This window comes from Salvelinus alpinus, chromosome 14, assembly GCF_045679555.1.
Source record: "Salvelinus alpinus chromosome 14, SLU_Salpinus.1, whole genome shotgun sequence".
Classification (NCBI taxonomy): domain Eukaryota; kingdom Metazoa; phylum Chordata; class Actinopteri; order Salmoniformes; family Salmonidae; genus Salvelinus; species Salvelinus alpinus.
The window spans coordinates 16,884,636-16,910,601 of record NC_092099.1 but is presented as its reverse complement, the minus strand read 5'-3'; the positions used below and the strand labels follow the sequence as shown (position 1 = coordinate 16,910,601).

The 25,966-nt window shown below is 45.7% G+C and overlaps 1 protein-coding gene across 1 annotated transcript; it reads left to right on the top strand.

The window, feature by feature from the left end:
* efnb2a (ephrin-B2a) lies at positions 1–25,966 on the top strand. Its single transcript, XM_071340661.1, has 5 exons — positions 1–869; positions 10,257–10,540; positions 19,060–19,152; positions 20,077–20,178; positions 21,733–25,966. The coding sequence occupies exons 1-5, from the start codon at positions 757–759 to the stop codon at positions 22,137–22,139; spliced, it is 999 nt and encodes a 332-aa protein (XP_071196762.1). The 5' UTR covers positions 1–756; the 3' UTR covers positions 22,140–25,966.

The following is a 25,966-nucleotide window of genomic DNA, read 5'->3' as shown; positions in this document are numbered from 1 at the left end:
ATCCAGGCTCGGCGCTGCATTCAAGCATCCCTACGTTTTCGCCAAGCATTTCATTCGGATCTGCAGGATTCAACCCACAGCAATTATTTTGTAACCGAAAGGGACCCATAGTATGATAACTTTCATTTGAGTTGATTTGGTTTCTTTCATTTTTATTTTTGTTCATTCGATATCATCGTTTTTTCTTAATTTTTCTACTCTCATCCACAGTTCATTTGCAGCCAGTTTGCACACCACCAGCTCAAAGGGGAATACTATATCTCGAGCCGTTCTCTCTCTTGTCTGCTGCTATTCGAGAGAAGCTCGCGCACTTTGGATTGGTACCTTGGCTGGTTTACCTAGAACCCGACAAACTGGGGATTTAATAGGCTATTTGCGTCTGCGCTTGTGGAAGTGGACATCGGCGGCGACACGGGTCGCCTTTCTGTTGTAAGGAATGTACCCGGTGCTAAGGTCTGCTCACTGAGGGAGAATATCAACGCGCTCTCTTCTCGACTCTCTGTATGAAAGACTGCCGTGCGCCTCTGGTTTTGTATTCCCGAGGAGCTCTTATAAAGGGACTAACTCGGCACCAGGTCCTTTCTTGGAGATGCTCTATATTTGATCGGCGTACGCATTTGCTTCTTCGTCACTTTTTAGCTTATTTGATCGGGATATAGAGTCTAATTGCCTCGGTCATTCTCTTGTGCGTTTCACGTCTCTTTTTTGGACATATCATTTCGGAACGGATTGTGACCCTCCCCGAAGACAGCAATAATGGGGGACTCGATGTGGAGATATTATTTTGGAGTTTTGTTTATTGCGTGCAAGGTGAACTTGTCCCGGGCGATAATTCTGGAGTCCATATATTGGAACACAACAAATACCAAGTAAGTGAAGCACGCGTCGTCCACACTCATTGAACAAGGGGAAAATATGTCCAAAAATACACTATTTAGCGCTGTCCGTGACTTTTGTAAATATGACTTGTGACGTTATTTTATTACAGAGGTTTCTATAGAAATAGGCTACCTGACATGATAGGTCTAATACTCTTAACGTATAAAGTGATAGAACAGCTCATTGATATCCATTTTAATGGGGTGATTTTGCGTTGAGATGCCGGTTTGCGCTGACGGACGCGCACGGGGCGATGGTGGTAACGTACACGTATAGGCGCGATGTTGATAGTGAGATGATGAATGCTAGGTATTTAGAAGATTCTTAGTTTTCGTGTCTTCTGTAGATGGCATAGTGGTAAATTGTGCACACCAAGGAGAACGGATGCTTTTCAACAAGATGTGGTTATAGCATGTTGAGCCAAACTGACTTTGGAATTAATATTACGCCCCACTTCTTCTTGGTCAATAATAGTCAGGCCTACTTCACCAAATTATGGAAAATCCTACAATTTAAATAATTTGAATTCAAATGGAGGCATATGATAAAGCCTTTTCATTTTTTATCTTCATTGCTTTAATTTTCCGCACTAAATGGAATACATTACATTATACACTCACTTTGGATAACCAATTAAATACATCCTTGGCTTTTTAACCGAATGTTATTAGCCTATATCAATAAATATTCACATAAGGCCTATTTGTAATTGTAAATTATTCACAGAAAGTCGGATCATATTTGTTGATATTAGTTTTAGTCGATGTAGCTGTTCTATGGGCCACATTTTTTAGTTTGTTCGGCCTAACCAACTTCAGAATTTACAGTAGGGGCCCAGTCCAAATTAATACTTGGTTTAAGTATCTACTTACAGTAAAAATGGCATAATATGGGATGAAATATGAGTCACTACTATTGAACTGAAAACGTTAAGGGCAGAAGGCCTATATCCCCTTTTAACTTGTGGTCTCATTTGCAACCATCACTAACTCTAGTCAGCCCCATGAAAATGGAATTTAACCGGACAGAAAATAGCCCCCAGAGTTGAATTATGCATTAAACATTGCAACCTCAGACGAGGAATTTCAGGGGGTCAAACCCCAATGGGTGGGCTCTCCTCTTTGTGCCCATTTCGTCACGGCGAAACTCGAACTCGCTTAATAATTTAACTTTTGGCTTCAATTCAACAAGGATCTTGCAAATATAGCCTAACTATCCCTCCTAAACAGGCATAGATAAGTAAATATGAAACAAGTGGTATCGGGAACGTTACGATAGAAAGTCTAACAGGTGTCCATTGTTACTATTTCTTAATGATTGATAATCACCTTTTTATGAATGCGCGCTCTCTCCTTTATCAGATTGTGGATTCACCTCTGTGAGTTCTGATGGCGTTGTTGGCCTTATTGCTGTACTGTTTATCGCCGGAATTTATTAGAGGATTTCGGTTTTTACCTTGAGCATGGATCCTAATGAAGAGTTGCTCCGCATGCATAGATTGGTGTAGGCTTTTCTGGCCGTGGAATGATGGCGGCAACAACCGTTTGCACTCGGCAGGAATGATGATGATCATGAAGAAGGATTGGCAGAAGTCGTTGTCATTGAATCGCTTATAAATCACTACAAAATACGTATATATATATTTTTTTTTCTCTCTCTCGATGTTATACAATATTTACTGTACATGTTTTGAAATCATTACACCAGCCTCGAGTGTGTGAGATGGAGATACAAGGTTGCAGAGAGGTATGAGACGCACTCGCAGTGGTTATACTCTTAGATCACGGTTTGGAGTTGAGTGGGTCTGTAGCGTGGATGCGAAACGATTGATGCGAATAGGCTACACCAAGTCGCAATGACACCTGCTTTGCATTAAGCGTTTGCAGGTTCATGTTTATTGGGATGAATCTTGTCCTGGAGGCAGAGGTAAAAGCGGTTTTTGCTAGATAGGCCAGTCGCAAAGTCAAAATTGGTCACACACCACTCGAGGCATAGTGTGAATTTATTTAGGCCAACTTTTAACCTTCCGCCGTGGCACATTGTTATCTATTGAGGGTAAAAATATCATCAATAAAATACATTATTAATTGTTAAAATCTTCAAATAATGATAATACAATAGCCTAATTAATAAATGGTTGGCATATGCCTAGCCTATAAGTATGTCAAAGCCTATTCTAATCTATTTTATGTTTTTAGCAGGCCTAGACCTCCACAATACATGCATATATAGGCCTATGTGCTTGTAGAAATAGCCTATCTTTTCTTTTCTGTAAAGGGAACGTTCTAAATGGAACACATGCCACATTTATAGCAGCAAAAGTATGCCTTTCAAATTGCTATGTGTCATATAATGTGGCATGTCACTCTTCTTTTTGAAAATAGCCCCAGAAAGTGTCTACCCTCAAAGCAAGTATAGGCCTTTACTAGGCCCACAAAGACAGCGGGCATTCCACTGAATTAGCGTGTGTTCTAGCGTTGGAATGAGCGTGTTTGCACATTCTTTACGTTCTGTCTGGGTGATGAGTTCAAAGCTAATGATCAGGTCAGGGGACGTTATTCTCTGGTCATATACTAACCCTTTGACCATGAGTAGCCTAATTCAACTTTGCTATATGCTGCTGGCAGAATTACAAAGTTAAATACATTTTACATCATTGGAATAGGCCTACCTAGTCATATGGGATCAAACTGTCGAGTGGGCCTTGAAATACAGCCTCTAAATGTATTTTGAATGCCTAATCTCATTATCTCTCTATTGAAATTCTTAAATGTGCTATAAGATTGTCATGAAAGATTCCATAAAACATTTTACTTTATTGTCATTAGAACATTTATTTATATTTACATTTATTCAATGATATGCCTTTCTCAATAAAGATTCTTTGATTTTCAAGTCCAATAAGTTGAACAGAGCCTCTCTCCCTAGTAGTTTGAGTTGTTTTCTTCTTCAGTATTCAGTGAGGGGGGGATGTTAAAATGCTTTGCTCTGCCTTGCCTTTAGGCCAGTCCAATGGCTTTGTGTGTAGGCTAAGAGAGTGGAGAAGGCCGGAGCTATGCTATTCTCTCTTTATTTTCCTCTCTCTCTCTCTCTCTCTCTCTCTCTCTCTCTCTCTCTCTCTCTCTCTCTCTCTCTCTCTCTCTCTCTCTCTCTCTCTCTCTCTCTCTCTCTCTCTCTCTCATTTCCCTCAGTCTGACAATCTCTCTCTCTCGCTCTCTTTCTCTCTCCTCACACCATAGGGCCCTCAGTGTGTCGATTTAAACCTCATTGTTGTTTACGCTTTACTACTTTACTACTGATGCCTGAGCCTCCCCAGAAAGACTAGCGCCCCTACTCCCTCATGCCACGGCCACCCCCCTGCCTCCTTCCTCTAGTAATCCATTTTGTAGTTGGGTGCGAGAAACAAAAGGGAGGCCTGCTTTACACGGTTTATGTGAGGGAACGGTCCCTCTTCTCCAGTGCAGTTCATTAAGAGATTACATAGAACCCCGGGCCTTTGTAGCAGGCAGGCAGGCACAGTTCTTTTGTGAATGGGGGAGAAAGGGGGGAGGGATGGGGGAGGGAGGGGAAGGGGGCATAGAGATGTATATCCATCATGAATGAGTGACGAGGGCAGGCTGAACGTTGTAATGCTGCCTTCCTTCTTCCCGACCCCATCTCGCCCTCTACCATTTTACCCCATCACGATCTACCCAGGGAGTCCCCACTGATTTTGTCTATTCCCCCCTCTATCTCTCTCAAAGGAAAGAAAATACACCAAAAAATCCCCTTGTTTTAATTTAGCTCTCTGTCTATCGGGGAAGGGTGGGTCGGTTTCGGGCTGGGATTGCAGAGAGAAAATGGAAAGAGAAGGAAAAGGGGAGTCGAGAAAGAGAGGGATTGTGGGGGGGGGGGGGAAGAGTGAAATCATCCTGTGTTAACACATTGTACTGAGAGGTAGGGTTCAATAGACAGGTCTCCCATGACAACGCCCAGAAGAAAAGTTGATGATTAAGGTCGCATTCATGAAAGTCGGAGGGAGGGAAAGAGATTGAGAGGAAGAGAGGTAAAGCGAGAAGGAGAGAAGCGTGGGCCCCTACACTGTAAAAAAAAAAAAAAGACATTGGTTCAACGTACAATTGTAAGGCGCCCAGCTGCGATAGGATCGGAGGGTGCTTAACAAAAGGTTTATGTGAACATTGTGTTGAGCAAACTCAAGGTCCTATTGCAGGTGGTTGCCTTATGTTTTCATATACAATTGTAGGGGCTGTGGGGTAATTATGGGTGGGCTGAGGATGGCCCCATAGGCCTGGATTAGTGGATGAAAGTTAGGGCCGAAGGCAGAGAGACATAGAGGGAGAGAGAGGGGGGGGGGATAGGGTGGCAGTCTACTAAGGAGGGATAAAGACCACTGTCCCCTCGGCCGACAAAGGGCGAAGAGGTTACAGCGTGGGTGGATTAACTCCTTCTATCCCTTGTCTTGTCTCATTGTCCCCCTAGACTAATTCATATCCATAGTGGGCCGATGATTAAAAGTCAAACACTGCTGTATCCCTCCCTCCTTCCCACTGTGTTGTCTTCCGTTGTTCTATATTCCTCTCCTTTGTTATCCTCCCTCTTTTCAGGGCTTTCTTAGAACTCTGGGATTGAGGAGCAGAGGCTATTGGGACAGGATTATGTCTTGGCTGTCATTATGGCGGTATTTGTTTTCTTGGCAGGCCACACAAATAGCTAGTCCGGGATTTAAGAAAGATACGTAGAATGATAGATAGAGAGAGAGCAGAAATGTAGGATTTCGAGAGAGAGAAAGACAGAAGTGAAGGATAGATCTTACAGGTTTTTACTGGCAGCAGATGGGACGGTCATAACCCCAGGAAGCAGAAACACCACTCTCCCCTCCCCGGCCCGAAACCTCACCCCCATCCTCCCACGGCACCCCCTAAAAAAGACACCAAAGTTGAAAGAGAGAGAAAGGGGGATAAGATATATGAGGAAAACAGATGTCAGCTCGTTGATTTACTGTCAAGACCCCTTTCGTGTCTCACCCACCTGTGCTCCGGCTCTTGTTTTTTGTCACGTATCCTTGGAGAGAGTGAGAGAGAGAGAGAGAGAGAGAGAGAGAGAGAGAGAGAGAGAGAGAGAGAGAGAGAGAGAGAGAGAGAGAGAGAGAGAGAGAGAGAGAGAGAGAGAGAGAGAGAGAGAGAGAGAGAGAGAGAGAGAGAGAGAGAGAGAGAGAGAGAGAGAGAGAGAGAGAGCTGTAGTAAGAGCAGGCACCTGTGGCTATTCTCACCTCGGCACCAAATGGAGTGACAGTAGGTTTATAGGAGAGTCGCCAGCCCGAACTGAGGCAACACTCTTACTTTTGCTTTTACCCACATTGTGACTTTTCTCCAGGCTGTGGCGAGCCCAACACCAGTAGATTTAGACAGGGTCGTATGTAATTCAAGAACAAACGTAATAGATTAGAGGGGTATAGGAGGGGTTGTGATCACTTTCTTCTGTTTTTCCTGAGGTGGGCGCTGTTGTGCATATTCTCCGGACCCTGTATGTCACGGGTAGGCCCGCAGACGTACACGCACATATGCACGTTTGCACACTGACACGTATGCATGCACAAACACATACTCAATGCCCACAGGGTTGGACTTAAGTTTCTTCTTTATGTCCATGCACACAAACCGTCACGTATGCACACTCACACACTCTCCTGTCCCCCTCACCTCTCCATCCCCATACCTTTCTCTATGGCCCAGCATCTGTGATTATAGCAGGTCATAATGTATGTGTGGAGGCCCATGGTGGGCTTGTTAACAGCAGTACATCCAAGTGATAAACACCGTATAGTGGCCCTCGTACAGCACTCTGCTTGGCCCTTCCACATGAAGCACAGCCCTGGAAATATTTATGACCCACAGAACCTCAGTCACTCACAGGGACAAATGTGGGAAGGGGAGGAGGGATGAGGGGAGGGAGAGGAGGAGGGGTGAAGGGGCAAGTGTGCCTTAAAGCCATTTACTAACACGAGAAGCTAGGACAGGCTTTTACTTGTTTACCCCCTCCCTCCGTTTTTTCCCCTTCTCTCCATCACACTATTCGCCCTCCATCCACTCGCTCTCTCTCCCGTTGGTCTGTACCCGGGGTGTGAGAGATGCAGCTGTTGAGCGGTAGCTGTCATGACTGTGTTGAGGTGCAGGGCAGGCGGAGCTGTAATGTCTGGTTCTGTCTCCTCACCCATCTAGGTGACCTTGCCTACCTGGTGTTTTGTTCTAATGGCTGCCAGTGGGAGGGACAGGGGGACGGGTGTGTGTTACAAACAGATACCTCCGCACAGGACACCCCGGGGAGGGAGTGATGGAGGGATACAAAAGAACGAGTGTATATGCAGACAATTTCTCAGTTTTTCTTTTCTAATTTTCTTTATATCCCCCCCCCTTTTGAAATGTAACTGTCTCAGAGTAAGACAGTTCTTTCTCCCTCTGTGTCCTTCTGCACCTGGGGAAGGCAGATCTCCATTTTGAATGAAAATTCGGAGAAGAAAAAGGATGAGGTGTGTGTGTGTGTTTGGTCAGGTGTTTGACCGAAGACATTTGTGTGAGTGTGTATTTGTCCTTCTCTGTGTGAGTGAGTGTGGAGGTGTTTATATTAACTCCCTGTGAGATAGCTTTCATGCAGTCATACCACTAGTATTAAAGGGAAGTTAAGTGGTTCCATGAGAAGGCTATATGATGCTGACTCCGATAGTATTGTCAGTAGAGGTTCGAATGAAATCTTTAAACAGACTACGTCATTGTGTGTGTGAATGTGTGTGTGCGTTTGTATGTGTGTGTGTTTGAATGTGCAAGTTTCCTTGTGTGTGAAGGGAGTGGACAGAGGGCGGGAGGAGAAGTCTCACCTTCTCACCTTCATACGCAAACACACAGTCATACAGTCATACGCACAAAAGCACAAAGCAGTGGTGGGCAGTGACTGTTTCCTCGATCCTGACTATCCAAACAAGGGACAAACTGAGCAAGGAGATAGATAAGGAAGTAGGGGGAGAGAGAGAGAGAGAGAGAGAGAGAGAGATAGTGATCTGATGTCTAGCTCTTTGTGCAGTAGTGTTTTCATTACGCTCATGACGCCCTCCGCACCAGCCACAGGCTTTAGCCATGCTAGATCAGCCATGGAGATAAACGTCTCAACACTTACTTCCCTGGCCCGTCAACTCTCTCTCTCTCTCTCTCTCTCTCTCTCTCTCTCTCTCTCTCTCTCTCTCTCTCTCTCTCTCTCTCTCTCTCTCTCTCACATGCAAACACACACACAATAATTGTTCTATATATCTCTCAGCTCTACAATCATATCTCCATTTTCCATTCCTCATCCCTGAAGCCACTGTAGGCCTTTCTCCTTCGCTCTCTCCTTATCTCATTCTCTCTCTTTCTCTCTGTCTTGACCCCTCCCCTCCTCTGTAGTAGTATGATGATACTACATCCATACATTTAGTCTCCCATCAGCTCCGTCTCTCTCTGGGCTCTCAGTGGACATGCTGTACTGTACCGCTGCTGAGTAGCGCCCCAGGGGACACACAACACTCTTTCGCCCTAGATAAGCACACTGGCCGTGTGCGCATGCAACTGTGCACATGGGGTGTTTGTGTGTGTGAGAGACAGAGAAAAATAGATATTACAGATGTAGGATCTTAATTTGATCACCATGTTGCAGGATAACTTCCTGCAATGCAGGAAATGTACAACTTGTTGTATATTGAGGTTCAAAAAGTATTCTATAGTTTGAAATTTCCACTTCCACTTGATTTTCCTACAGAAATGTTATTTATTATAATCCACATAATAATTCACATTTCGTGTTGCTGCAGGACTATTTTCCTGCTGTATCAAACTGGCTCAAATTAATATCCTAGATCAGTATGTGATTGTGTGTTTGTTTCAGAAAGAGTGGGTATAGTTAGCCTGTAAATAGTGATTGTCTGTAGCATTGCTCTGCAGTTTGCACTGTTAGTATTACTTATAACTGTCTGTTAATTGGAATATAGTCTGAGTACAATGGCTGCCACCATTCCCCTGCGTACAAGTTCCTCAAGTTTGCTCATGCTTTTGTAGTCAGGGAAAACATGTGTGTGTATGTGTGTGTATGTGTGTGTTCCCCTCCATTAGGAGAGAAGTGCTGTATTTTAGGCTTTATAATCACCCTTGATGGCCTAGTCTCAACTCCTCATGCGCTCTCTGAGGGGTCAGAGGTGACTGAAGATAATGAGCCCTCTGCCAGCACAATCCAACACACAACCCAAGGAGCTGAGAAGGGAGGGAGAGAGATTGGGAGGGCGGGAGTGAGAAATGAAAGCAAAAGCGACCCCTGAGGACTGTGTGTGTCCCTCTCTAGCTCCCCATATAGACCCCATATAGACCCAACAGTAGGGTCAAAGTATTGTGACCCCCCTCCAGAGGTTAACACAACACTGTGTCAGATAGACCCAAGCCAATGGATAAGATTTCAAATACAGTAGTACTCAGATAAAAAAACAAGGGGTCCTCAGCATTTAAGCCTATTCTGTACATGTCCTTATAGCTATTCAGATTCAACTGTATTTAACTGTATTTTAATCTTTGCTCTGCCACTCTCATGCCCCCCCTCCCTCCAGTATTTTGGATAGAACCTGTTGTACTTCAAGGATAACATTGGAAAACATTTCCTTTCTCATTCAAGCACGGGGCAGATTAGTTAACACCATGAATTGAGGTAGCGCCTCCGACTGTGTACGGAGAGGAGAGAAGAGGAAAGCCAGGCAGGGAATGCTGGAGGGGGCTCTCCACTAAGCTCCTAAACTTTCATGTTTTGCATTTAGGGGGAATTTACCTCAGAGGGTAGGGGAATGAAACTCCAGCAGTAAAAGTAGGAAACAGGCCTCTAGGCATAGTGTGCGTGGTGTGAATGTCTGTGTGAAAAGTTGTCTTATTTTATTATGAGCAAGATCTTCCTAATTTGTACACGGGGACGTTCGGTATCGCCAACATCTCCCTGATAGTGTGTAGGAGTTTTATCTCTTTGTCTTCTCGTCCTTTATCGGTGTAATTACTCGTTCCCTCCATCACGGCCAGATTAGTGTTAAACACTTCTTTGACTTTGTCCTGAAATATTGGGGTCACTTCTGCCCGAAACAACTGCTATACACTGTCATTATCTTTCATCGTCGCTTGGATTGATGAAGCTAATTAGTAATTAACTCATCAATAATTCAACTGACTTCTCCTTCTTTTGGGAAAGGAACATTCATTAATGTGCACAAATACTGAATACCTAATGAATTGTTGACCGTATGGAACTGGTTTTTACCTCTCCCCCCATGTCTCCCCCCCCCCCCCCCCCCCCTCTCCTTCCCTCTCCCATCTCTTTCTCTCCAGATTCGTGCCAGGGCAGGGCCTGGTGTTATATCCTCAGATCGGAGATAAGTTGGACATAGTGTGCCCACGGGTGGACGGAGGGGTGCGTGATGGGGTGGAGTATTACAAGATCCACATGGTTCCCAGGGAGCAGCTGGAGAGCTGCACCATCACCAAGGCTGACACACCGCTGCTCAACTGTGACAAGCCTGACCAGGATGTCAAGTTCACACTCAAGTTTCAGGAGTTCAGCCCCAACCTGTGGGGCCTGGAGTTCTTCAGAGGGAAAGACTACTACATCATCTGTAAGTGCCTCATAGTAACACACATACAAGCGCATTTCCTTTTCTGATTTTATCGTGAGCACTCATTGCTGTTTGATCGCCAATCACACTTAGGTATTGCTGTTGCTAGGCAAAGATTACTGATTTTTGGTTTCCAGTTCTTGTGTGATCATGGCTAGGGTGCCTTGCTACTAGGGTGTCTTCATACTTTGTGATGCTGTGACAACCCCCAGGTTTTAAAAGATGGGTGTTGGACTGAACCATCTGTGGTGTGCTGACGGGGGGGGTGGGGGGGTGGGGGGTGGAGAGAACAGCACCATCTGGGTGGCTCTGCCACTGCCATCTGTGAGCTGTCAAACCAGGGGAGGGCCCTCTTTCTGACTGACTGGAGAGGAGGAGAGGATGGAAGAGAAGGAAAGCATTTATACATTGAACGAATAGAAACTGTTTCCCAGTCAGCTTAGTAAATAGAGTCCTCTAAGTTTGCAGATGGAACAGGTTTTTATGCAAGCTAGCCATGTCAGTAGCCTGTAGTGGAGACTAGTAAATATAGTTTGTGTTGAACTACCCTTCAGACACCTACACGTGCAAAGTGTTAGGTAAACAGTCACAGTTCAATATGTTATGCCAGGGTCACAGACACATGGGTTGTGTTCTCTAACAGCAGGCTAGGCTTTGAACGTCTCACCTCTGACACTGTGTTACGTTAAGATGAACTGTAAAGGACCCGATGAGCTGGCACGCACGCACGCACGCACGCACGCACGCACGCACGCACGCACGCACGCACGCACGCACGCACGCACGCACGCACGCACGCACGCACACACACACACACACACACACACACACACACACACACACACACACACACACACACACACACACACACACACACAGCTGTATAAACAGGTCTGTGTGTGGTGGTAGGGTTGATGGGGGGACTACAAAGGGTTGATCAAACTCCCTCAGTAGCTACCTGCAGGGCAGAGAGAGGGTGATGCAGAGAGAGACCACACCCCCCCACCTCTACAGCAGCCACTACACAGTACAGTACAGCCGCCTGCCTCAACACAACGTTCATTATTAATGAGGCTATGCTGCTGTTTATTCATTCTGCGTCTCCAATGCTGCTTATGATCACACCCTGGGATGAGCCCAGCACATCTCTCTATTTGGCTTCCACAGCTAGGGCTGTGTAGAAAAAGGTAAACACAAACACATACTTGGTTACATAGAGCGTGCACACACGCACACACGCACGCACACACGCACGCACGCACGCACGCACGCACGCACGCACGCACACACACACACACACACACACACACACACACACACACACACACACACACACACACACACACACACACACACACACACACACACACACACACACACAGTACGCAGCTATGTCAACAAAGCCCTCTCTATCTATCCATTTCTTTGTCAGTCTATCCCTCTCTATCGCACAGAAACTCTCTCAGTTCAGAGTTCAAATTGACACACTCACACCATTTCTCCTCTCAAACACCAGCACACTCAATCAGGCTTGCAAGCCGATTAGATTAGAGGGAGGGAGAGGGAGGGAAAGAGATAGTGTGTGTGTGTGTGTGTGTGTGTGTGTGTGTGTGTGTGTGTGTGTGTGTGTGTGTGTGTGTGTGTGTGTGTGTGTGTGTGTGTGTGTGTGTGTGTGTGTGTGTGTGTGTGTGTGTGTGTGTGTGTGTGTGTGTGAGAGAGAGAGATGAGAGAGAAGTTCTATTCAAACTTTCTTTTAAGAATAGGAAGAAAATCCAATTTTGCTGCACTTGCAGATTCATGGTGCCCCCCCCCCATCCCCCATCCCTCCCACCTCTCCTATTCTTTTTTTTACCCAGATGCTAATGTATAGCCGGGAGAGAGAAAGGGGCCATTTCTCCAGCCGAGCATGGGTTCACATAGCTGTTAATTGCCTCTTGTTCAGTAGCATGGTAGCTAGCTAGAGGCTTGCAACTGGAAAAGCACGAAGGCAAGGCAGAACTGCACTGCAGCATGTATATGCATACAGTAGGTAGATAACACAGCCTCCGCATCACAAGCCCTAGCACCGGGGCCAGAGAAGAACAAGGAGGAATGGAGGGATGAATGTGAGTGTGTGTAGGAGGGAAGAAGGAGAGTAGGTTTGTGTTTGCTAAATGTGGTTATGTGAATGACTTCTGCTGCGAATTTTGCCTTTGTCTATTTGGTGTGAGATCTTAAATAGACAAAGGCCATTTTAGACAAAACATTTTTTATAACTATGTGTGACTGTGTGTTTGTATTTTGTGTGTGTGTATGTGCATATGTTCTTCAGTAAAAATGCATCGAGCTGTGACCAATTCCGCCTCGGAAAAATGTGACCGTGTCTGTGAGACTGTGTGTTTGTGTATTTTGTGTGTGAGGCATAAGTTGTGCAGTAAAAATGCAACGAGCTGTGACCAATTCCGCCTTGGAAAAGTTCACTTGGGATTTTCATTGGGTTTTTGGTGGTGAGCGGCACTCAATAAGTAATTAATTAAAGAGTGTTTAATCCTGATTTCTGCTTTTAATCAGTTTGGCCCACATCAATGGGATCTCTGAATCAACCGAATGGATTAGCTCTGCCTCGCTGTGTTTAGCTCAGACACAGACTCAAGGGGAACGTCCCTTCAGGCTCTATTCAAACAACTGTGACATTAGCTCTTCGATTTGTGTCTCAAATAATGTTTTGGATTTAAACACATCACAACCCGCCTCTCATAAACTAAACGTGACCCACTCTTTTTGAGTACGGATCCATGCGGACCATAATACGATTATTGTGGATAGTCAGATTTATATAATCGTTTGTTTAAAACGTTTACATGCTTTGCAAGAGGAACGACGTCCCTATTAGTCCTGTTTGCATGGACACATCTGAAATCAGGCCGCCTGATTGCTCTTAAATAGACACAGAAAATGGCCAATCAAAAATAAACGTTCTACCACAGCGGCCGTGGTATTTTTGTGAAGCCTATTTGATTCTGAGTTCGGACATTTGTATGTTTGTACATGAAAACACTTTTCTAAGATGCATATTTTCAGTTTTTCCAAAACTCCCTTCACTCGCGCATAAGAGGGAGGCTACTGGTGCTGACACATGCGCAGATCAAATCAAATAGACCACTTGAACGGCAATTAAGCTGTTTACGTGTCCTAGTAATTCAAAGGATTGCTCATAAAACCAGATGTTTTAATCGACGTATGCTTACTTTACTTCGATTATGATAAGCAGAATAAGGTGTTTACATGACCAATGTCATACTCGGCCTATTGCCATAATCAGTTTAATATGGAATTATTAGTGTAGACGTAGTTGGTTGTCAGTGTAGTTGTGCATTCTCAGCATGGTCACACCACATCAAATGCAGTATTAGATGTTTGTCCAGGTCTCCAGAGATGCCTTTTGCATGCATACAATTTTAATACTGCCCACTGGGAGATTTTTTTTAACCCTATCATAAACCTTAAAGGAAAACTCCTCCCAAAAACGATCTTTTGGTATTTGTTTCATTAGTTCATTGTTAATATAGTAATATAATAACTCAAGTCAGCAATCAAGTTTTCAAAATGCATCATACGGGCCAGATTTCTGTATTTTGAAAGCTACATTGTTACACTATGTACGTATTTGCTTTACTCTCTGTGTGTGTGTTTGTGTGGGTTGTGTTTTTCCTTCCGGAGAATGCACTGTTTTTATGTGTGTGTGCTCTGTTTTCTTTCCGTGTGTGTGTGTGTGTGTGTGTGTGTGTGTGTGTGTGTGTGTGTGTGTGTGTGTGTGTGTGTGTGTGTGTGTGTGTGTGTGTGTGTGTGTGTGTGTGTGTGTGTGTGTGTGTGTGTGTGTGTGTATGCCTTTTAGAGCAGCATACTCTCTAAGAGCTGGGCTACAATGCTGCTGCAGTTGGAGGCAGATGAGTTTGATGTGATTGTGGTAGGCAGCATTGCCTGCAGCCGGGAACTTAGTGAGCAAGATGATTACATGAGCTAAATAGGGAGGGGAGGAGGGATGGAGGGAGGGGGGGGGGTTGAGACAGAGAGAGACAGAATATTTGACTGAATTTATGGAGCTGCATGGGGGAATTCCATTAAGATTTTAATCACCTATTTGTCAGTCAAAATAGAAAATAGATTAAAAAGAACTATTCTCAGTCTCTATTATAAGCATGCACTGAGGGGATTTCCTACTGTCGCAACTTCGCTCCAACCTCTCAACCGTAGGACAGTATGTGTACACAGACAGATGATGGTTTGGGGGGATTGGTTGCCACATGGGCCACACGTATTGATGAAATGTGAATATTATTGAAGTCTCTCTGGATGAATGTCTGATTAATGACTATATTATTACATGACCATATTAAGACATCAGAGGAGCGGGGGGGGGGCTGAGATGTGATGGGGGGGTTTAGGGAGGGGGGTTGGTATATATTTGGGTTGACCCTGCCTTTCCCCGGCCTGTTCTGGGGGATCACGGTGGGCCTGAATGAGAGGTTGCCCCCTCTGTCGCAGGAGATTAAGGTACACAACACTGACTAGCGCTAACTATCCCACAACCCCAGCGCCATGACGATGGCTTCATGCTCCACAGCAAGTAGAGAGAGCGTCATTTATACCATAGCTGAATCTCTCTCTCTCACTCTACCTCTCTCTCTTTACCGCTCTATCTCTCTCTCTCACTCTATTTCTGTGTTTTGATGGCTCCTCATTGGCTCAGAGTGGTGTGTTAATTATGCTCACTCACACGCACAGAGGGGGTTTGTTACTAGGAGCTGTATTAGCCGGGTGGGGAAATTGAGTTAAGTGCTGAAAGTCTGTATCCTCGGTCTTGATTGAAACACACAATTGAATAGCGCTCATTAAAGAGGCAGATTCTTTTTTCAGTCTCCTGATTTGATAAAAACAAATAAATGGAGTTAAGGGGCTGAATGATTAACAATAGCCTTTGAAGTATCGGTGCTATCGAGACAAAGGGAGTTAGTTGTAGTGTGTGGTTGAGAGATGAGAATTAGGAGAGTTTGGGATATTTATGGCAGTGCTATTTCTGTTGGTTAGTGTTTCACACACACTAAAAAAGCCTTCAAAGCAATGAACGTTTGGTCACACTTACTGCTGTATGTTGTGAGTTTGTGTTGTTGTGTGTATTGCTGTTTGAGAGTATGTGTTTGTGTGTCGTCTAAATTGGTCGTGGGTGTGTGAGAGCTGTCACTTCTATTCGCTGAGGTGATTAGCCATTTCCAGTGTGGGATTTCTCTTGATCAGTCATCTCCCTCGGTGGTTTGTTTGTGTGTGTGCGCACGCGGTGAATTTGTGGTTTAACACAGAATGCTTTGGAAGTGCTCTGAAAGGAACTAGCCTGAGCAAACATGCAACCTGAGTGAGAGCTAAAAGAGTTAGCATGACAAAATGGACTCCTAAATCCGCAAGGACATTTGAGTGAATGTGGCCTGAAGGAAAAGTGACACGTCACATCTCTCTCCGCTCCCTCCCTCTCTCGTCCTCTCCATCGCTCACTCTTTTTTCTTTCTCTGGGCTAGGTCGAGCAGCAGCCGAACCACTCTCTCAACTTTGGGCATGATGGAATAATCTTTATTTTCCTCTCTCTCTCTCTCTCTCTCTCTCTCTCTCTCTCTCTCTCTCTCTCTCTCTCTCTCTCTCTCTCTCTCTCTCTCTCTCTCTCTCTCTCTCTCTCACTCACTCACTGCCTAGCTAAGTCTTATCTGCGCTCTGTAAGGCGCTGGTGGTGGAAGAAAATCCATTTGTGAGGGGCATGTATGAGCGAAGTCTATCCTCCCTGACGTTCCTTTAGCACAGGGATTACAGCTAGCAGCTAGCTTTTCCTGCCAAACAGCCCAGTGCAGAGTAACGAGGCAGTCAGGTAGCCAGGCAGGCCAGTCAAAAATCCCATTCTGTTCTTAACCAGTTCATTGCTGCTAGCCTCCAGCCCCTGCCATACTGCCGAGGAAGCCAACTAGGGGGTAGGTTGTGTTCTTTTTGCTCAGTAGGAATGAATATTCACCCAGAGACTGATCAGTTTTGTGTGTTTTTGTATTAATGGTTGGGGAGGATGAGCTGATCCTAGAGCTGTGCCTATGGGCCACTACTTTTAGCAGCCTATGTTGTCACATTTTTATAGGGGGTAGACTGTTTGGGTGTGTGTTTGTGGTGCAAAGGGGTTTTGTAAGAGTGGCTGAGGAGAGAGGAGAGAGAGAGGGCACCTTGGAGGTATTGGAGGGACAGAAGACCTAGATATGCCTGCTGTTGCAGTTCATCCTGAGACCTCAGGCCTGCACCCTGTCCTGCTATCCACAAACATGCACACACCCATGCATGCATGCACACTCACTCACCCACACACACCCATGCACGCACGCACGCACGCACACTCGCTCACCCACACACACACACGTACACGCAAACACACACATTGTCATTATCAGCAATATTATAATAATCTCATAATGAGTAAAATACAGGATAACACAAACAGAGCTATGTAACGCATATTACACCATTGTGTTTGTGTGCCCCCCCCCCCCACACACACACAAGAACACACAAGGTTTTAAGAAGCTTTGCACATAATGTGCTTGTCGTCCCACCACAAAAATCCATAGGTTGGCTTGGGAGAGGGAGAGAGGGAGAAAGAGCGAGCGAGGGAGAGATAGAAAGCAAAACACAGTCCTTGTAAACAGTCTCTTTGTGTCGGTCCATTTCCATCCCAGTCCAAAATGTACGTATAAAAGTGATTGAAGTTGAGGAATGTAAAAAATAACAGCTAGAGAAAGCAGTGGGCAGTGTTTCGCAGGGATAGCACAGGAGCACCTGCTTTTAAATTCCCTTCCGGTTGATGAAAAGGCTTTGGCGCAAGGAGGTGTGGGTGGGAGAGATGGGGACAGGGGGTGAGGTGCAAGGCGGGCGAGAGGGGGGGGGGGGTGAGTGAGGGTAGTAGGAGGGAGGGAGCAGGCTGTGAGGCGCCTGTCTTCTTGCGGAGGGGAGGGGAGGGGTGGAGTGAGTGAGTGAGTGAGTAAGTGAGTGAGTGAGTGAGAGACAGAGTGAGAGACAGAGTGAGAGAGTGAGAGAGAGAGAGAGAGAGCGCATTGGACAGAGGGAGGGAGTTTAGAGAGAGAGGAGCGGGAGGGGGGAACATTGAATGCGGGCCACTGCACGCTGGCGGGAGGCCAACCCGCTAAGCCCTGGCTGCTCGTTAGCCTCTGTGTTACTGACCTGATAGACCACAAGCCCCCTCTCCCAACCCCCCATGCCAGATGCAGCGCTACCCGCTGCCTCTAGGGGCAGCAGAGGGACTGGGAGAGAAAAGGCCCAGGAAGTGAGGGACTGGGAGAGAATAGGCTGAAGCAGGGAGGGTTTGGGAGAGAATAGGCCCCGGCAGGGAGGGTTTGGGAGAGAATAGGCCCAGGCAGGGAGGTCCAGTGTGAAATCAGTATGGAGGTCCATGCCATGGCTATATCCACAGAGCAGCACTCACTGCTTATAGCGTAGCTAGTCACAGTCTACTGATTCTGCCCATGGGTGTGCAGGCTACATCTGTATACAGCGTTTTAATGTTATTTTCTAATCTGCTTTTCTGTCTTTAAAAGTCCTCCCAGCATCTGTTTAGGGGCCCATTTTGTTCCTCTATCACATGTGGGACGTCTTTCGCCTCCCTCATATCCGCTCTCCGACATCTGCTCACCGCTGCTCAGCGCTCCCCAAAACACAGTGTTTAGTGCACCACTTCTGCTGCTCTTGCCGCTGTTTAAACAGCTTCTCAAACCCTTTAAGCTCTTTTATATTTAAGGGTTACTGAAATATTTAGCACCTCCATCCATTCCCTCAGTTGTTTTCACTGCCTTTTCATCTCGCCTTCAACGGGGGAAAAAAGCCCATTTGACTTTCCTGCGATTGTTTATTTCCCTCTCTTTTATTATTCATTTATTTCCTCCTGTTTTTTTTCTTCTTTTCTATACCCTTCAGCAGGTTTAGGTTAGAGGGGAGTGTCTGAGAGTTGTATTTGCGGTAGTTGGTTCTTCTAATACCACTGTAGCATTCTCCAGAGTGTCGTACGTGTTAATGTCCTGTAAGCCACTGTAGAGTTTCCTGTGTCTCAGCACCTATTGTTCCTGTTCGATTGTCTCCGTCTCTCTCTGTCTCCGTAACTGGCTCTTCCACTGGGCCAGTCAGCTCAGTTAGAGATATTACAAACACAATTACTCAAGCTAATTGCCTTTGGAGGCGTGGGCTACGTGGAATATTCTGGCAGCAGTTTGGAGTGACTGGGGTGGCGAGGGGATGGATTGTGACTTTATTAAAAAGAAATCACTCGCTTGTTAGGGGCTTTCAACGTTTCCCTGACGTCTTTCAAATATGGCTGTTCAGCCCAAGACAGACTTAATGTACATATCACTGTACTGTTATTTTGCTGTTTGCGATGATGTTAGCACAGTGGCTAATGCTAACTCCCCCTCTCTCCACCCCCCCCCCCCCCCCCTCTCTCTCTCTCACAGCAACATCAAATGGCACAATGGAGGGCCTGGAGAACCAGGAAGGAGGGGTGTGCAAGATGAAGTCCATGAAGATAATCATGAAAGTGGGACAAAGTGAGTGTCACTCCTTCATTCAAATGACATTTGTGTATTGAGTGCTGGTGAGTGCTGGTGGCGTATAGTTATAAACAGATAACCATACAGTCTGATAGAATGTGTCAAAATTGTATTGGACTGTATTTGCATAACACACAGTGAGGTTATCTGAGGCATTGTGAGGTATTTCATTATTCAGCCCAATAGCCTCCATGACACTTAGGACAGACAAAGAGAAAGAGAGAGAGGTGGTGGGCCTCCAGGTTTAATGGAGCTGAATTGTGATGGATCAGGAGATGGATACACACACACACACACACACGCACACGCACACACACACACACACACACATCCTATTTTCTCCCAACCTTAACCCTATCCTTACCCCCAAAACCTATCCTTAACCCTAGAAATAGCATTTGACCTTTTGGGGACGAGCAAAATGTCCCCAGTTGACCAAATGTCCCCAGTTGACATACACACGCACACACACACACCACATCTGTCCTCTGTGGCGACACCCGCTGCCCGGCACCTGCCGGTAGTTAATGACCATAATTATTCATAAATCAGTTGCCTCGCCACCCAATGGGGTAATTTCCTGAGGTTGCCATCCACAACAGCAGCAGCTCACTGAAAACTGCTGAAGGTCAGGGAATTAATCAGGAGTGCTGCGTTTCATTAAGAGCAGCGCTGTGCACACACACACACACACACACACACACACACACACACACACACACACACACACACACACACACACACACACACACACACACACACACACACACACAAACACACACAACACAAACACACACACGTGCAAGCATGCTACACACACACTGTGCGAGACATATGCACAGCACACACACACACACAGTGAAAGGGAATCATCCATGTCCATTGTGTCTAATAGTTGTGTTCCTTATCTATGTCTTCCAGATCCCTCTGACCCTATCTCACCCAAAGACTACCCCACCAGATACCCTCCCAAGCACCCCGACAAGGAGTCATACAAACCAAACGATGTGCTTGAGAAGAAAGGTAAGCGTGCTAAGAAAGACTTACGAAATCATCAGGCATTCAGGTCTACCTTTCTAAGACAGTTTCAGTAAAAGCAGGTGGAGAGTGTCTGTGGGCATGTGTGTGAGAGTGTGTGAGAGTGTGTGAGAGTGTGTGAGATTGTGTGAGAGTGTGTGAGAGTGTGTGTGAGTGTGTGGGTAAGCGTAGGAAGTAAAGGTCAGCAATTCTTCTCCTGGTAATTGAAAGTTGCCTATAATACTGATAGGCATCTCTGCTGGGCTCCCAAACTTACAGTATCTCCATCTCCGCCCCACTTCCTGTCCGCAAAGTGACATTTTCAGGAAAATGATCCAATCGCCATCAAACATATTACCGGCCTCGGAGCACAGACTCACACTTGTTCTCCTCACACACACGCAGGCACACACCGACCGCTCTTATCTCTCCTATTAAATAGCAGTTAAAATCTCCAAAGAAAACCAGACCCGCAATTTCCGCAATTAACTTTATTTTGAGGGAAAAAATCAGTCGAGGAGTGAAAACAAGCTGACCTATATAAACGCTGCTGCGGTGGAGGCGTAGAGACGCTCGCTGCCCTGTTACCGAGGGCGCGGCTCCTTTAGCCCCACCTTTCTGTGTTCACACTCAAATCCCTCTGACAACCGGCGCACAAATCTGCCAGCTCGCCACTAAATCCGCGTTGGCACCCCAATCTGCAGACCTCAGCATCTTCTCCCCTCCTTTTTCACCTCATCCCTCCTCCTCGGCTCGGAACAGGAGCATATGGGCGTCAGTGGTTTGAGCAAAGTGTCTGAGGCAGCATAATCCCCTTGTAAAACAACGGAAGGGTACCTGCGTTGGGCCCACTGCCATCCACCATAGCTCCAGCACTAGCCCTCAGGGGAATGGAGGCAGACAGGGAGACACAGTAATCCTGCTTCCCAGGCCCCTATCCTAGGAGGGGAAGGGAACCGACCTGCCCTTGAGTCCTGGATGTATACAATAGTCGTTGTTATTAATAGAGATGACACAGCTTGCTTGGGTTTTTACAGTGAATGTTGCTTCATCGTATAATACTATCAATTTCCTTGTGGACTTAGTCGTAAGTAGAAAAGGAATGTCTCTACATTCATTTTGACATGTTTTTCATTGACATGCTACTGCATTGAAAACCCACTCCAGCCATTTTGTGCTATGTGGGACTGTGCTGTGCCGTAGCTCCAAGGCCGTATTGACCACCAGCTGTATTTGAATAGACCAGAGATCGAATGTGACCTTAAGGGGAGAGCTGTGTGAAAGGAGCCCTTACTCTCTGGTCATTGTGCTCCGTCCGCCTGCCTTTCACCTTCACTCTGACATAATGAAGATGGAGGGAGAGAGGGAGAGAGTGAGGGGGGGGGGGGGAGAGAGAATGGAAGGATAAAACTGGAAGGAGACCCCTAATCCTTCTACGACCCCACCCTCGCTTTCTCCATTCTCCCTCCCTCCATGCCACTCTCAATCTGTATGACCTGACACTGTTTTAGAAAGATTTTCACTCACTCTGTTTCTCTTTTCTCCTTTTTCTCCTCTCAGGTCCGTCGTACAGGGAGGGTGAGGGCGACCAAGGGACGGGCGGGAAATCCTCCAGTGTCATTGGCTCTGAAGTGGCCCTGTTTGCCGGCATCGCCTCGGGCAGCGTTATCTTCATCATCATCATCATCATGCTGGTCGTGCTGCTGCTCAAGTATCGGCGGCGGCACCGCAAGCACTCGCCACAGCACGCCACCACGCTGTCCCTCAGCACGCTGGCCACGCCCAAACGGGGCGGCAGCGGCAACAACAACGGCTCGGAGCCCAGTGACATCATCATCCCGCTCAGGACTGCAGACAGCGTCTTCTGCCCACACTACGAGAAAGTCAGCGGGGACTACGGTCACCCGGTGTACATTGTTCAGGAGATGCCCCCCCAGAGCCCTGCCAACATCTACTACAAGGTCTGAGCTCAGCTCCACCCCCCCTCCCCCCAGGCACCGCTCCTCCGTGAACGCCCCCCAGAACACTCTATCTCTCCTTCCTTCCCCACATCTCTGTTGTTTTTCTTGTTGAACTTTACTATTCCTGTTATTATTCTTCGTTGTTGGGATTCGTTGGAGAACTCACAGAGTAAAGCTGCTGCTGCTCTCTGGGGCTTTTTGGGGATCCCTCCTCTCCGCTCCTCTCCTCTAACAGTAGCTCTCTGTTTCTTTGCGCACTACGACTGACGCTGGGGGATCCGAGCGCGTGTGTTTGTGTGTGGACGGACGGATGTACGGAGAGACAGAAAGACGCACCGACGCGTTTGTTTTGAAATAGGATGGACAGATGGAGAGAAAAAGAAGAGATGGAGGAGGAGTCGATATCCTACCCTGGTATTCTCCCTGAGAGAGACTATTGCTGGGGAAGAGACAAAGGAGGGAGAAAGAGAGGGATGGCAGAGAGATTAGAAGAGGAAAAGGAAGGAAGGCCCCAACCATGAACTCATGTCAGTAATGTCAGTCAGTCCCTCTCCTCATTGGCCAGAGACACTTTGTGGATTAAATGACGGAAGAGGGAAAAAAACAAGAGGGATTTGGAAATATCCACTCTGGGACTTTCCTGACGAACACATGGACATCACCCACCCACTCACCCTACCACCCACCCACACACTCACCCACTCTCACTCATTGTGAACTGTTCAGGTCCTCGTACTAGTTACAGCCCACTTTTCCCTCATTGTCCGAAGACACCTTTTATTTTCTAGCGTCAAGATTCATTAAAGTTGTTACTTGAAAAAAAAGTTTGTAAAAGAACATGATTCCTTTCCGTAGTGTCATATTGTTGGTTCATTTCTGGTTTTCATTGCTGGTATTGTTGAACTTGCAGATATATATTTTTTTGTGATGTGGTATTGTCGCAGCTCATGTCGTGATGGTGTATGTGATGCACACACACACACACACACACACACACACACACACACACACACACACACACACACACACACACACACACACACACACACACACACACACACACACACACACACACACACACACACACACACACACACCCTGCAACCCAGGACTGGGAGAGCAGAGAGCAGGACTTAAAGAGGGAGAAGAAGATGAGGGGTTTTATGCGGGCTCCACCCCGTCAGGGTATAGGGTGCTCATTATACCCCCTCTGTGGGGTCAGGGCTAGCCAGGTGGCTTCTGGGAAGGGTGTGGGAGCTAAGCGAACAATAGAGCAGCACTTTTAACCCCCCTGATATCCTTCCACCCAGGCAGTCAGTCACAGAGAGGGAGAGAGTGGCGGTGGCAGTGGTAGTGTGAGTGAGTGAGTGAGAGAGAGTGAGAGAAAGTGAGAGAGAGAGACTGTATCCCTTCAGTAAAGGGATAACAGTAGCGAGGGCTGGCTTGAATTTTCCGCAGATAGGACTTTACAATATTAAGAGGTGTTAATTAAACTGGAAGTACAGGCAATCAGATATCCCAACCTGCCTTACTGCTGCAGTTTCCGAGACATTGAAGAAAGGTAAAGATAAGAGAGTCCCAGGTCTAGTTGAGTTTAACCCAGCCGCTGGCTAAAACAGCTCTAGGTACTGTATTGTCTGCTCCCAGGGGCAGCAAGGGCCCCGGAGGCCCCCAAATGGCCCGAAACAGGTGGACTGGTGCTCTCATACTCAACTTTTAAAAAGCACAGGGACATCAAAGCGCATTGTCACTGTTTTTCAAGCATCATCTTTAGCATTTCCTTATTGTGAGATTTTGATTATTATAATTTTTTGTAACAAAATAGGTGTACATTTTAAAGGAGGACATTTGAAAACACAAAAAAGGAAGGCAAAAAAACATCTGAAAAAAAATCAGAATTTATTTATGATAGACACAGAGCACAGGTGTTGTCAGAAAGGTGGTAATGAGAAGTTAACGTTAATATATTATGGTATAAAAGTGCACATTATGCAAGCTAGGGTTTTGATGATTTGATATCTATTTCACCCATAATGTCCCACCTTTTCATCAACTCCCACCCAAATGGCTGCCTTTTTACCAGATATTCAGGGCTAGGGCCTGGGAAGGGGACAGGGAGGGCAGCCTGGACGCATGTCCCGAAGGGGAGAGGAGGTTGTTGGACCCAAAATAGCATAACCGGGTGCACGAGGCAGACCAGCAGTATATCCCACACTCCACTGTAGCATCTCCCAAAGGACCATGGGAAGATTCCCACGATTACCCTGTGCCCCCTTCCCCCTCACTACCACGTGGTAGTGTTTTCTCTGTGTGTGAGAGTGAGTGTGTGTGTGTACCTCTTCTTGAGCAAGTCCAGTGAGACAGCTATTTGCCTGTTTATTCACATACGTGAAAACACTGACTAAAGAAAACAAGAACAAGATTGTGACTTAAACCACGCCCCAAACATGTATCTGCTCACTACCAACATCTCATTAGTTCATTAAGAACATCAAATTTCACCGAAAAAGCCAAGCCTTGTATGATACAAGGTTTGTGCCTCTAAGAGGCTACAAAATCTGCAATATGCAATTTTTCTTTATTTTTTTAAGAATTGAGAGAAACCTACACCTATGGAAAGTGTTCTTAAATCACTGAGAGATGTAACAACAAACGAAACAAAAACAAAACTAGCAAAGTACGTCACACGAGCCTGCTGTTAGGTTTTCATTTGTAGTATTATTTTAAACCTTTATTTTAATTTTTTTTGGACTGTGCCGTAGTTCCAAGGTAAACTGTGAAAAAAGAAACATTTTCAAAATGAAATGCACCCGGACAGTTATTTAAGAAATAGCGAAAAACACTAGGAACCACAAACAAATTGCTGTTTAGTTGCTGTCTGACTGCGGCAGAATATGACAATCTTATTAGTTTCTTTGAATCTGATGTTCTTATCCTAGCTAACGTACAACTGATATCCTCCTAACATTACTAGGGTAGATTTTCTGTCTTGCTATATGGATGAAATATCGCGGCAATGTTGAGAGAATGTTAGTAACCTGGCTAGGAAAAGTACTTCAGGCTACTGTAAAATGCCTTGCTCGTATTGGTCAGCCCTTGGTCACCTGACTCAGTAATTTTGCACCGTTCTTCTGTAGGTAAGAAACTGTAAATACATTAATGTTTGTATTGTATATGGATCCTGGGTTGTTACGATAGCCTTATTCACCTTTTTAGGAAAGTAAATGAAAAAAAAAATGAAAAAACAGAATACACTTCAGTAAAACAGAGCATACTACTTTTTTTGGTAAATAGCTTGTGTAAATATTGACAAGAACCCAATAAAACATTTTTTTTTATAAACTCTTAAAGTAAGATGTTTTGTATAAAATTTCAATTTTTTGCTATGTATTTTAGCTAGCGCTCGTTGGAAAGCCCCGTGTCCTCCCACTCCCTCCCCTTTTGCACTGTTTCCATGGAAATTTGGTTTTAAAAAAAATTGAGAAAAAGTTGCCAAACCGACTGCTGCATATTCGTGCCATAAGTGTGTACCATAAATATTTATTGAATTCGTTTTTTTTCCTCTGTTTTTGATTTGATTTCTGTCCAGTTTTTAAGTAACACAGTATTATGATTGCGTTGTTCATTTGTCTCCCTGGTTTCTTTAGTCTGTTTTGATAGGTTTCCAGGTGGCTGTATCTGTAGCCCCTCCCCTTGCAGTTTGAGATGGCCAGACCGTTGAAATGGTTAAACATTCAAAAAACGAAAGAAATGAAAGTGAGGAAAAATGACACACATTCCACCAGTCTGTTACGAACTGAAAATGTTTTTCAATAAAATGTTTTTCCTATGGA

Bases quoted from the DNA above. Each gene is read 5' to 3' on its own strand.
- efnb2a (XM_071340661.1), top strand. From the start codon at position 757: ATGGGGGACTCGATGTGGAGATATTATTTTGGAGTTTTGTTTATTGCG. The intron at 870-10,256 runs GTAAGTGAAGCA...CTTTCTCTCCAG, and splicing joins TGGAACACAACAAATACCAA to ATTCGTGCCAGGGCAGGGCC. The intron at 10,541-19,059 runs GTAAGTGCCTCA...TCTCTCTCACAG, and splicing joins GAAAGACTACTACATCATCT to CAACATCAAATGGCACAATG.